We start from the raw sequence: 13,743 nt of genomic DNA, 5'->3' as shown, positions 1-13,743 counted from the left end.
AAATAGAAGTTACAGATAATGAAAATTAACCTTCAGAATCAGTTCAGAGGCAAATTTATCCTCTGACCCATAACAGTATTTGTAAACATGCACAGCTATTAGTTTTAAAAGAATTTAAATTAAAATAAAAGCAGTTTAATTAATTACTAGTCTACATTTTTAGCTTTACTCCAGTAAAACTGGGAACCATGAGCTTGACTAAAATAAAGCAGAAGTAGTTTCCTTAACACTTATATACTCCTGAATTGCAGTTTATCTCCAGATCTTTTACAATATGTATAAATTATCAGTGTTCAGGACACTTTTCTCTGAAGATCACATCATGAATTATTAAATATGCCACTATATTTTGGAAAGTATATGGAAATAAGTAATAAATAGAAATGAAGGAACATTAGGTCTCTTAGGAGAAGGCACTGTAAAATCTGGCCTACTTTAAAGTTGATTAAAAATCCAAAATAAATATATTTAAATACACATTAGAAGTATAAGTTGTTCATGTGTATATGGCAAATTTGTACCTTGATGTGCTGTGTTTGTGACATTAAGCAGCTGACTGAGGATTCTATTCACTTTAAACAGCAGCATCATTCTTTGTAGTGAGGCACCTATCAATTGTTCAGTACTTTTGAGGACCAGGAAAAAATGAATCTGTGCTATAACTTCATTCTGCTTTTTCAGTTTTCAGGTGTGTTTCTGGTAATTTAGTTTCAGGAAAACAGGTAAAAAATTAAAATTTGAAAATAGACACAACACTTGAATTAATTACCTTGATTTACCCTGCTGTTCATGCAAGAGGAGTAATAACAAAAAAAAACAACTGGAAGAAGGAGAGAGAATTCTCACTGTAAAATACTTAGAATAGAGCAGCTGTGACTGGCTTTACACAGATGTAATTTCCAAGCAATTTTAGAGTCTCTCCTTAAGCTGCAGATTGCCTGTTTTCCTTTTGGAAAGAGGAGAAGTGTCCTTCACTTCCTCTGTAGTCGGGATGGTGCTTTTTTTTTTACTAGATAAAGGTGACTGACAGGGAATTAATGAATCTCCCAGTGCACTGTTGATGGCTCTGCTCACCCCTGCCGAGCACTGCCCGTGTCTCCCCACAAGTACCTGATTTACTCCCGTGTGCTCCAGCACAGTCATGGGCCATCAGGACAAAAAAGTGCCTCCTGCTCTGTTAGTGGTGAGGATTTCTGTCCTTTACTCCTTGTTCATGGATTGAGCTCAGCTGCTGCAGGACTTCTGGTATTTGTGGTTTTGTTGGGCTTTTTTTTGGCTGCTCAGGAGCTTCCGCTGCTGTTGTACCTCAAAAGCTGCCCAGGGCTTGAGCCTCAGCTGGTATTGACAGCATGGATTTAGGATTCATGGCCTAAGGAACCTTTCATAGATTTTTTTTTTTTCCCAACTCCACTCTTGAGATAATTATAAATAGCAGTAGCTGAGTTTTGCTAAAAGATTGCAAACAGCAGAGGAAATTCCCCAGGGGCACAGGGATTAGGTTCCGTTATCTTAAAAAGATTTTTTTTTTTTACAAGATGTAGCATGAAATACTGTTTCTTGTGCAATTTCTTGTACATTTTGGTTTTGTCTTCTGCTGGCATCAAAATTTCTTAATCTATTTCTGATAACATTGTGTCAAACCCAGAGAACTTAAAGGGGAAAACAAAGTGGTTTCCACTTGGAAGAAAAAAAAGGCTGTTGGAAAGAGAACAGCGGCCCAGTGCTTTCATGAGGTCACGGCTGTCTTCTTTCTGTTTTATTAAAAAGAAGGTTTCTTCTTTCTGCAGATGATGGTGTATATTAATGACTTCTGGAGCGTGGCCCTTCTGCCATCAGTGCTCAGTTGGAGGCACATAAGCTCTTTATAACAGAGTGCAACATTCCTGCTACACAAACAGTTTATTTGCTGTTAGAGAAAAAAAAAAAGTGAGTTCTCCCTTGAACTGTCCCTCAAGCTAAGTATTAAATTTAGCTTCTTTTATGGTGTACTTACTGGAAGGGGAATGAAGGAGAAAAGTTAGATTTCAAGCAAGACAATAAAAAAAAAGTTACCAATACCATGGGTTTATTTTCTTTTTAAGGTAAACTTCTCTGGAAGGGAACTCTGAAGTCAAAAAATAATGCTGTCTCCAGTCATTATTAACTACAAAACTCTCCATCTTCTAAGCAGGGGTGGCAGTGGACTTTTTAGTTTGTTTCCTCTATTTAGGCACCCTTGTTTTCTGAGAATCCTTTAACAGTGCAGCAGAACTGCTGTCTGCCTCTTCCTCTTCACTTCCCCATTTCAACTGCAGCACAGTGTAACAAGCAAAGTAACTGGAAGTTACAATTAATTTAAGAGCAGTCTAGTTTCAGCTATTAAAATGGAAAGACTAAAGTTTGAAGAGGAGTGTGAAATTCTTGAAGGACTCCCCTTTTATCAAGGGGTACAGAAACTGTGATGTTGATGGGTTAAGTGAAAACAACTGTATTTTAATATTTGAGGTGGTTTCTGTTTCTCTTCCTATATTAAACTGACAGACGGAGTTGCTTGGGACGGCAGTGACCTGTACTTAACAAGGTCTTATCTTCTATTCTTAAAACTCCATAAAATTATGAGTTTCCTTGTAGCAAGTGTTCATCTTCCTACTACAAAGGTAAAGTTCTATTCAAATTGTGTCAGGTGTTAAAGAAATATTATTAAAGCTAAAAATGTTTTATAAATAGTGGAACGTGAGTGTAATCATTTACCAAATGTATTTGATGGATTCTTTGTTTAACTATTCAATAATGCTGGGGAAAATCATAGGTTTTATTTATGAATGCACTTTAGGTAGCTCATTCATTTTAAACAGACATATTTTACTGTTAGAAAAATCTACAGATCTGTGGTGCTTCAAGCACTTTGCTGTAATTTAGATTAACCATGGTGCATTTTCCAGGAATGCTGTTAGATATCACAGAGTTAACTCAGAAAAGCATACCAGAATGTAAAGAAACCACATTTGTTTATTGTCTAGCAGTTTATCAGTTAATCTTGGTTAGGCATATATACAGCCAAGCTGGAAAGCAGAACTGGGTTTTGGAATGTGATCAAAGAATAAGTTTATTCTCCTCTGGATCATGTAGCACAAACTCTTTAGGAACAAAGGGCAGGAATCAAGAGTATAATCCCATCAGGGAGGAAGAAGAGCCAGCCTAAGGACATTTGTTCCATTCACTGTAGTGTGCTGTTGTACCTGAGAATAAAATGCTGTTTGCAGTAATACTGAACTTCATCTTGTTAGTGATCTGATCAGTTTTACTTTGAAGAGAAACTATATATAAAAATTACACCTCTTTACTCAACAGTTTCATTCCTTGGGGATAAAACTGTTTAAAGATATTTACCTGAATCACACAAATATCTATTTTAAAAAAAAAAAATCTTTATTACCTGTCTGTCAAAATCAAGAGTACACAGAGAACGTAACTAAATTCTGTCCTCAGCATTTCATCTTTTAGAGTGAAAATGTAACTGCAGATGGAAACCACGAGACCATCACAGCAATCAGCAGGAAAAGCAGTCCTCCATCCCTAACAAGCTGCATAATGGTATAATTTCTTGGCTTTCGTCCACATCCCTGGGATCTAAACCATTCCACCACTTCATTCAGGCTGTACTGCTGAGGCTCATACCCCAGCTCCTTCCTGGCCTTCTCCATACTAAAATAATGAGTGACACCAGTTTTGTAAACCTCTGTGCGAGTCAGGAGGGGCTGAAAATTATAAATGTGCCCTACAAGAAAATGAACTACTTCAGTAAGGAATGCAAAAAAATAGACAAGGGAGAGAGGGAGGCGACAGGTTGGGAACTTGTAACCCAAACCTTCCACTAAGGGTCGGAAAAATTCAAAGTTATTTACAGGCCTGCCATCTGAAATAAAATAAGCTTGGCCTGCAGCAACGTGCTGCTTTTTGGCTTTGAGGGCCTCAAAGGCAAGGATATGAGCCTGAACCAGGTTGTCTACATGTACAAATTCTACCAAACTAAGAGGATCTCCATAGACAAATTTAAACAGTCCCCTTTCAATATAACTGACTATTCTTGGAAGGTGTCTCTGTTCTCCAGGCCCGTAGATGCCTGCTGGTCGCAGAGCACAAGTCCTTAATACACCTTTCCCATTTCCAAGCTCAGCACCATTTGCCTCCAGCACCTTCATTTCAGCTAAAGATTTGGTTCGGGAGTAGTGATCGGGATGGAGGTGAAGAGGTAGGTAAGGCAGAGATTCATCCCCATTTTCTATAATCTGCCCTCCAAATATCACGTTGTATGTGCTTGTATAAACCAGACTCGACACTCCTGTGCTCTTGCAGGCTTGGATGACATTTTCTGTTCCTTTTACATTAACATCTTCTATAAGTTTTCGGTTCAGCTGCTCCCTGCCAGACATTCCATAGGAAGCGATATGGAATACGCAGATTACATCTCTGAGAGCATCTTCCACTTCAGACAGGCAACAGATATCCCCCTGCATGAACTTTATTCCCTCTGGCACGGCTTGAAGTGGTTTCACTACATCAAAGAGAATCACATCAACTCCCTTTTGATATATGGCACAACCTAAACTGAAACATGAGAGAAACCATATGTTAGGATTCGTACCACAACGGTGCATGAAACATTTCACCTGGAGGAAGAGAGGACTATTAACTATTTTAGTGCTGATTATTTTTCTGATGGGAGCCTTTTAAATATTCAGCCACCTACTGTGGGGCAGATTCAGCTGTGATACTTGAGGTACTGAACTAATTTCTCACACTCCAGCAGTACTTTGGAGAAAAAAAGAGGCAGAATTGCTGTAAAAGATTCTGAACAGAAACAACTGAAGTGCTTTCAGCGGCCTTGTGGAAGAACACAGCTTTGGAAGAACCCTGTTTTTATCCCCTTTATATCAGCAACAGCAAACCTTTCAGATGGAAACCTCTAGCCAACTACTAAAAAAAAAAGTTTATTGGTTTTATCTTACTGCTTTTGTGCCATCCCAACTCTGGCAGAACAACAGGTTGGTCTTCGCCATTGTGTTTGAAATATGTGGAGGAGTGAGATGCTTCTCAGCTGGAATGAATACCTTGCCACATGCCATATTTTACTCCAAGTTGCAGGTATAAATACAGGTATTGACACAAAGTGTAACTCTGGTGTTTCTCCCCCCCCTTTTCTACAACTGTTGTATGTCTGTAGTGCTTTAAGGGGGAGACAGTGGAAGAAAAAGCCAAGCAGAAGTTGGATAGGGTTCTTCTGAGATTTTTTTTTTTTTCCCCTCCTCCCACTTGGCATTTACTTTTTGGTCCTGACTGTGGTGTCTCTCCCCTCTGTAAGCAGTTCTAACTGTGCAGGTACTCAAGATAATCTAGGGCTCAAAATAGGATTTTTTCGTTACAAGGCCTGCAGAGCCAGCTACAGTAAATGGACTTCATTGAAATATGTACCTTATTAACAACTCTAATCCTAAAACATTACGGCCCATGAAAATAAATATATTCTTGAGAGAGCAGCTGGAGTAGTTAATCTGTAGAGCTAAGCAGTGTGTAACTATTTGCAGGTCAAAAGAAAGATGTGTGTACAAGTGGAGGTTTGTCCCTCAGAGCAGGCTGAAAGGTGGTGATCTGACCCCCATTACAGAGGTGACCAGACAGGTAAATGTTGGCGAGGCAGCTGGTGCCTGACATTTGGAAACAGGATAACAAAGTTACTTACAACATCTGGAGACAGACTAACATACTTCTTTAAAACTGAGAGCCCAGATGAACCAGAAGATGGACTGAACTGGATCAGGCATCTCAGGGATATAGTTTTTCGTTTTACAGATGGAATTTGTTGCACCCCCAGCAGCAATCTCTTACATTTATTCCTGTATGTAATAACCATTTAATGCACTAACCGGAAGCCAAAATAACCCCCTCCGCCAGTAATGAGGACTCTTTCCTTGGCAGTGTTTCCTGGTTCCATCCTCTTTCCTTTGGCACTATATGGTGAAACGGACCTGCAAGTCACATTGCAAATACATTAAAACCAATCTGAGTTTTAATATCACCGCACACTCGGTTATTCACCAATCTATTGCACGCTTTAATTGCAGCCTTTCATCTCCCCATCGAGGCGAGGGAGGACGCTCAGCCCCGGGATTCCTCACAGCAGAGGTTTTACGCGGAGGACAGAGGGCTGCAGAGTACAAGGCGAGTCTGGAGCCGCTCGTGACGAGCTCGTTCGGTCTCCAACTCCCCTCCCCGGGCAGCGCGGGGGTCCCGCGGGGGTCCCAGCCCGTACCTGCGGTGCCGGTCCCGTCCTTCCCGTCCCTGCGGAGCGGTGCCGGGCTCTGGGATCCCTGGAAATGGAGCGGGCGGGGCGGGGGCCGCGCCGCGAGATGGCGGCGGGGCGGGCGGGCCCTGCCGGCCTTGGTTTGCAGCCCTGTGTCTGTTCGTGTGCCAGGAGGGCGCCGCTTGTCCCCTTCTCCTGCCCAGGGACGCTCGGTCACAGCGGGGCTCTCAGCCTGAGGCACTTTGAAATGGGGGCTCTCGTGCTGTCTGTGGAACAACAGCCTTTTCCAGCTGTGTCCCGTCCGGATGTTTGTACCAAAACCGGGTGGTGGTGCTGTCCCTGAGCCAGGGCAATCCCCGGGATCAATCCAGGCTGGGGATGAAGAGATGGAGAGCAGCCCTGGGGAGAGCGACCTGAGGGTGCTGGTGGGTGAGAGGCAGGACATGACCTAGCCCAGAAACCCCAAATCCTGGGCTGATCCCACAGCGTGGGCAGCAGGGGAGGGGGGATTCTGCTCCTCTGCCCCCTCAGGTGAGACCCCCCCCTGCGGCTCTGGAATCCCCAGGACAGCAAGGACATGGAGCTGCTGGAGCGAGTCCAAAGGAGGCACCAGGATGATCAAGGGGATGGAGCAGCTTTGCTGTGAGGAAAGACAGAGAATTGTGATTGTTGACCCTGGAAGAGAGAAAGCTTAGGGGTGACCTAATTGTGGCCTTCCAGTGCGTGGAGGGAACTTATGGGAAAGATGGGACAAGACTATTTACGAGGGCATGGAGTAACAGGACAATGGGGAATGGCTTTGATGCCTTAAGCCCCTAATGGTTTTTTTATTTTTCTAATACTGGTAAGCCTTGTAAGTTTTATAGGTAGACTCTAAAAGCAGCATCCCTTGTCCCTATCCCTTTCCCTGTAGCACCCTTGTTTATACATTCCTTAACCCTCTTACCCCATTCTATGCTCCCTATATCAGCCCTACTCCTGAATCTAGCAGAGATGTTTAGTCTTTTGTCAAGGCAAGGCCTAGATTGTTGGCAGAACAGCATATCAGGACCTAAACCACAGAATACGGTCAAGAATTAGGTACCCTTTGTGCTCTGATGATGGTGAAGGTGATGAAGTAGGTGGTCTCGAAATGCACCTCAGACCCATTTTCAGGGGGTGGACCCCGGGGCGGTCCAGAGTAAAGGCCACAGGGTGGACACATCTGGGATTGGATAGATGGTATTATAAAATGTAACCTCTCGGGCACAGGGGCGCTCGTCTTGTAACATCTTAGCCTTGGCAAATAAACCCTTTCTTATCTCACCTCTAATTAACTGCTCTGGAGATTTTTTTCAGCACCTAAATCCCACGGCAACAGCTTCAAACTGAAAGAGAGTAGGTTTAGATCATGTATTAGGAAAAAATTCTTTTCTGCGAGAGTGGTGAGGCACTGGACAAGGTTTCCCAGGGAAGCTGTGGCTGCCTCATCCCTGGAAATGTCCAAGGCCAGGTCGGATGGGGCTCTGAGCCCCCTCGTCCAGTGGAAGGTGTCCTTGCCCATGGCAGGGGGGTTGCAATGAGATGATCTTCAAGGTCTCTTCCAGCACAAACCGTTCTGTGATTCCCTTGGGAGGTGCCTGCAAGTGTCGCCCCAGGGGTGTGAGGATCTGCAGAGGTCTGGGGCACCTAAGAGAGGCTGAGGAGCCCTTGAGCCCTGGGAAATTTGGGTGGACAGGGGAGTTTCAGACCTCACTGCTGAACATTTCTTCATGGAAATGGTTGTCAAGCATGGGAATAGGCTGCCTATGGAGTCACCATCACTGGAGATGTTCAAGAAACAACTGATCACGGCACTTAGTGCTATACTTTAGTTGACAAAGTGGTGTTCAAAGGTTGGGCTCAATGATCTTGGAAGTTTATTTCAACCTAAATAAGTCTGTGATTCTGTGATTGTCCTGCCATGTCAGGGAGAGCTGTGCCCTCACAACATCTCTGTGGATGAAGGTGGCTGTCCCACATGCTACTGCATTTGTTGCGAGCCTGAACTACGTAACACACTCAGAGAATTCTGCTGTGCCTCGTGCAGAGGTTGAGTTGGTTTTGGCAGTGGGAAAACACAGCACTGACTGACTGCAGTAGAATTTCTCCCAAGTTAAGCACCAGCAATCCACTGCAAGCTGTCTTTGAGAGAGAGCCATAACAGAAAAACAATTAAGAATTACACTATCCAAGTTTGTTTTGTGGTATATTCCATTTTTCTTTGGCAGAACTGAGTCACTTGGGGAATGTCAGAAAGTTGATTACTGTGTCAAAACTACTTAAAAACATGCAAGTTTCTGTTTTGCAAAACCTTGACATAAGTAGACATAGTGTGCTGTGTTGTTATTTTGATTGATGGCTGGCAAGAATTAAAACTGAACAGATTCCAAGAAGAATTCTGTAAGTATTAAAACTTAATTTTTTTAGCTGTAATTTCTTGCCGGTTAATCTCTGAGATTCTTAAATAGCAATTTCAAGATGGAGCTGGTGCTGAACCTGACTGTGCAGAGCTGTCTGGCTTGGAGGGCATCCTTCACTCATAGCTGATTTCCCTGTCTGCTGCCCGTGTAGTAGGAGAGTGGGTTTGAGACAACCCTGAAAAATGCCATCCAGATGTATAATCAACGTTATGCTCACAAAAGTATGATAATTCTAGCTCACAAGCACAATCTTGATGAAGATTTTGAGAATATTTTCCCAAGTGTGTAATCACCTGCAAAGTACCAAAAAGTCCTGAACTTTCCCTGAAATCTGCAGACACAATGTGTTTTGTCTTTGAGGAGTCTCCCTGAGAGTATAACAGCTGGTGTCTGTCTTCTGATCAAGCAGATTGTGTTTGAATGGAATATTTCAGAATCACAGGATAGTTGGGGTCGGAAGGATATCGCCCATTGAACCCCCCACACAAAGCAGCTTCACCCAGAGAGCTTACACAGGTCCCTGTTGGTATGGAATTTCTCTAAGAATGGAAAATCCATGTGTTCAGCCACTTTCTCCTCATAGCTCACAGAGCTTTGTGCTGTCTGAGTGGTGTCCCTGACCTTGGACTCTGTGTTGTGTGAGTAAATCCTTCTGTTTGAACAGGCAGCTGTTAACCTCGGGATGACGTTTTGTCCTCTGGACTTTGTGATGTGTCCATGCAGGACAGTTTGCAGGATTGAGACCTCTCTCTGTACATTCTGCTTTTTCTAACTCTCTGCCTGGTATGTCATCTACAGTGAGTGAATTGTGTCAGACTATCTCATAATTAGAGTATTATTAATATAACAAAGCTGTGTTAAGATACTGTAAAGATTTTGCTCTTAAACCAGTATCAGTTTTATTTCTCATTATAGTGAACTGTCCTTTTTGGCTTCAAAGAATAGTAAGGAACACTCATTCCTTCAAAAAAGTGATGTCCATGAAAGCTGTGGGTAAATATTGTTTTACATTTACAGATTTGATGTTAAGACTTGACACTCTCAGATCTCATTGTTCTCCACAACCCACTTGTTCATGCCCTTTCATTCCCTATGAGACTCCACTTTTCCTAAGACTTTATGGACTTCCTGAATGTATCATAAATTCTGGTTTGCCATCAAATAAATGGACTTCCAATTTTATTTTATGTGTAAAAGAACATTTGTCCTGAGATTGTGTCTTCCTAATTTTCCCTTTAAAGAACCAGGCATTTTGGAGGATGCCTTGCATATATCCCAGGATGCAGAAAATCAGACCATGCTGCAGTCACTTGAAGAGACCACACTAATGCCTGGAATTGCAAGTTAGGGCAAGATGTGTCAGGAAAGAAACATTTGCAGGATGGGAGTGGGAGTTATCTCAGTACCACAACCTGAATTGCAATCAACCTGAAATAGGCTGCAAAGAAATCCTTAAATCAGCAACTAAACAGAGCTAAATAAGCAGCTGTTGTGAACAGTGCAAGTTAGAAAGAAACAATGAAATCATTAATTATTCTTTCATAGTATGTTAGTCATTTGGTTGCCTTTGCAATTTAAAATACTTAGCTAGTAAAATTATTTTTGTCATCAAAATACAAAGCATGCCAACAGTACTATTTCAGGAAGCAAGGCAATATTTCATCTGGGGAAATGAACCTTAGGTTACTGTTTTCATATTATTTGATTGATTTCTTTTTAGTATTACTTAACTGTGCCTTTTTTTTTTTTTTTTCATTGTGCAGCGGGATAAGAGAAGAGAACAAGATTTAAAACTAGGTCAGAACCAACCACATTTATGGTCTTACTAAAACACGTAAAACCAATTGGTTAAAATAGTACTGAAGAGGTGAAAACTGAATGTATGTTGAGAATGGAATTAGAATTACAGTGTTCAAAATTAAAATCAAACATTCACTCTAGATTAGAATGGAATATTTTCCAAGGAAGACAGGCTCATGGATAAAAATGCTAGTCTGAGTTTTAGTCTTGGCTCTGACAGAGGTTCCCTGAGTGACCTTCAGAAAATCGTTTTCTGCTCTGTGACAAAGGTGCTGTTGCACTTCCTCACTGCCTGAGCTTGTGGTTGTGCTGGTTTCATTTGTGTTTGTGATGCTTGAATGGGAACTTCAGTAAAAATATTAATAAAGCAGGAAATAAATTGTGTGGGGCTTAAAGAGTTTAGGGAAGTATGCAAGTTATACCCTTTGAAAGTGTTAACACTGACTTCTTTTTAGGCTACCTGTTGATTGTGCAGTATTGCTTGTGGGAAGTGTCATACATCTGGTAATGTGGAGATGACAATCCAAAGCACTTCTAGTTGCTTTTTTCTGTCAGTTCCAGTAGTGGAAAAACTTAGCCCATCTCTTCCAGACTGAGAAAGGAAAAGGATTTCAGCATTAATTGTATTTACTGCTTAGTGAACACTGTTCACTAAGGCTGATTAAAATTGTTCATCTGAACCGTTGCTTTGTATCATTTTCCTAATTTAATTCTTTGTTCTCTCAGGAGATATGACTTTACAAACATTTCCAGTCCTGACTAGGAGATGGTGCAGGGAGTAGTGAATTCCTTATCAAAGTAGGAATTCGGAAAATGGAAGGTAGTCTCTACTCAGCAGAGCTCTTGAAAAGGGTCTGACTGTTTGCAGTATATTTTGAGACCCTTGAGTGAAGGAAGACGTTTGGTATATGTTGCACTGAAGATATGTGGGCTTTGTTATCTAATTCTTTCTATACTGTCAAAAAATTATTCTACTATTTTAGTTTTGGAATCATCTTGAATGCGGATGTGGATTTTGGGGTGAATGGTAACCTGGGGCTAGGAAGTTCCTTTTCATAGATGTCCAGAAGCAAGATCCAATGAAGAACCCATAGAGGCAGCGGGGTGTGATGTTGTCAGCAGCAGTGCAGGGCCCTGCTCACAGGTTTCTGTCCCTCCTCGTTTGCTGGAGGCAGCTCTGCCCAAGGCTGTGCAGGCAGGAGCTTTTCATCCCCTTCCCCAGGCAGTGGAGCAGCTCTGGCCTGGGTTGGTGGGTGTAGGAGGGTACAGTCAACTCTTCAGAAGGTACAAACCGCTCAGACTTTGGCTGTTTTCACCCCTTTAAAAACAAGTTGGGTGGAAATATCAGTTGCCAGTCAAACCAGCTACTTAAAGTGTCTGGAGGATTCCTTCTGCAGTATTGCTTGTGTGCCCTGAGAGAGGGTGCTGTTGTACCGTGTGCTGAGGGACCACAGCTGTCTGACATCAGTGGTACCGGCATTATATTTGATGTCAAGGCTTAGTTACCAAGGAATTATTTCATGCAACATCCGTGCATTGTATTGTGTAAACAACAGGATTACACAAGTCAGCTTTCATTCCAGATAGCTGTTCACAGATCAGAACAATTTAGGCTCAGTAGCCATGCCTTGGCTAACTTGGATTTTATGGGTGGGTTGCACTGTGGACATCTTTAGTGTGTTAGTTATGAAAAATTGTTACTATAAAAGACGCTGAAAAGGCTTTGAAAGTCTTTTTGCAAAGATTCTTAAAGAACAGGCTTGATTCTGAGTTGTCTGTTCAGCAATAGGAAGTTGTACATGCCTTCCGTGAAGTCATCAGAAATCAACTTTTGTAATGCTTCAAAAATGTAAATTATCGTATTTTCAAAAGTAACAGTGCTTTATCCTAAGGGGAAGGGAAGAAAGTCACATATTTTGGAATAAGTGAATGGTTGAGCACCAGGCTGAGAATAACCCGTGTTCTCCCGTTTTACTTTGATAACAAATTGCTGTTTATGGTCTGTGTGTCTCTTCGTGTACCCTGCAGAGCACATCAATAACCCAGTTTTCAGAACAAGTATATATTAATCTTCATGACCTCCATGGAGCTAAACAGAGTCTCAAGGGGCTCAGCCACTCCTAAGCATTTCAGCCCAAGTGTCTGAAGTAAGTGGTTGCTCCAGCGATATTGATCTTAAGCTCCCTTATGCCTTTTGTGGTTTTTTTGACTTGTAATTTGACCTGATGTGTTACCTGATGTTCTGAGGTGCTGATAGCTGTTTGCAAAATATGTTGCATAGGTATTAGTACTTAACAGTATAAAACAATGCTATCCAATGAAATTGCAGCACTTTGGAAGTAAAAGCCAAATTTTAACCCGTCTTGTAACTTCCACAATAATTTCCATACTGCAGAGGAGGCACACAGGACTGCAAGGGCTCCAGGATTGGGCCTCTTTGTACCTGAAAGGATTATATGCTTTAAAAGGTGGTACATTAAGAAATAGAAAAATATTATTGAAAATACTTTCACAGATGTTTTTGCAAGTGAGACAGGACAGGTTTTGGAATGCAGTGCTGAACATATTTGATTCTGTTACTTAGAGCAAGTCTTCTATATTTAAATAGGCAGCTATTTCAGAAGGTAATTATATACCTATATTTTATTAATTGTCTGATTCAGTTTCAGGTGTGATTGATGTGTATCCAGCTGCCCTTTTTTATCACACTGATGACAAGGAATGGCTTCCCTGTTGTAGTAATTTATAATTTAATTCAGTTATCCATAGGTTTACAGAAATCTTTCCCTCTAGCAAAACCAAGATGAGGTTGGTCTGCTGTGAATCATTGACACTAATAATTGAACATGCATGTGAGGGTTGGAGATGTACTACTTTGATCTCTTGAAAGGATCTGAGTGATCTTTCAGCTTCACAGGCAGCTAATCATGGCCTGTATATCCCATATGTAGAACAAACTCAAGGCAGAATGTGTTCATTAATCTGTATTTTGTACTGTGCTAATTTTCTGTCTGTGAATAAGAAGTCTGCAGATACTGGTGGTGAGGATGAGAAGAGATTTGTCAGCAAGAACACCAAAGCCTGAAGTTGTTGTAGCATTTCTGTGGATTTCTCAGTGGAAACTGTGTTGGGAGGGAAAGGAAGGAAAGGAACGTTGCTGAGGAAATGTTGCCCATCTTGTCACTTCTGGTGCTTTCATTTTCATGGTTCTGTGGTCACAGT

General features: G+C 41.7%; 1 protein-coding gene across 3 annotated transcripts; it reads right to left on the bottom strand.

Annotated features, from left to right (window-relative positions):
* Positions 1–3,396: 3,396 nt before the first annotated feature.
* SDR42E1 (short chain dehydrogenase/reductase family 42E, member 1) lies at positions 3,397–6,394 on the bottom strand. 3 transcript variants are annotated; one of them, XM_027646711.1, is made up of 3 exons: positions 6,290–6,394; positions 5,904–6,005; positions 3,397–4,587 (listed from the first exon to the last, which is right to left on the bottom strand). In XM_027646711.1, the coding sequence occupies exons 2-3, from the start codon at positions 5,969–5,971 to the stop codon at positions 3,480–3,482; spliced, it is 1,176 nt and encodes a 391-aa protein (XP_027502512.1). In that variant the 5' UTR covers positions 5,972–6,005; positions 6,290–6,394; the 3' UTR covers positions 3,397–3,479. The 3 variants fall into 3 exon arrangements, with proteins under 3 accessions (XP_027502512.1, XP_027502515.1, XP_027502514.1); XM_027646714.1 differs by having other exon boundaries at positions 5,904–6,017; positions 6,290–6,388; XM_027646713.1 differs by lacking the exons at positions 5,904–6,005; positions 6,290–6,394 and adding an exon at positions 5,720–5,879.
* Between the last annotated feature and the right edge of the window lie 7,349 nt (positions 6,395–13,743).

This window comes from Corapipo altera, unplaced genomic scaffold (assembly GCF_003945725.1).
Source record: "Corapipo altera isolate COAL_440 unplaced genomic scaffold, ASM394572v1 62, whole genome shotgun sequence".
Taxonomy (NCBI): Eukaryota; Metazoa; Chordata; class Aves; order Passeriformes; family Pipridae; genus Corapipo; species Corapipo altera.
Note: the sequence above shows the minus strand (reverse complement) of the source record. Positions and strands in the feature narration are given on the sequence as shown.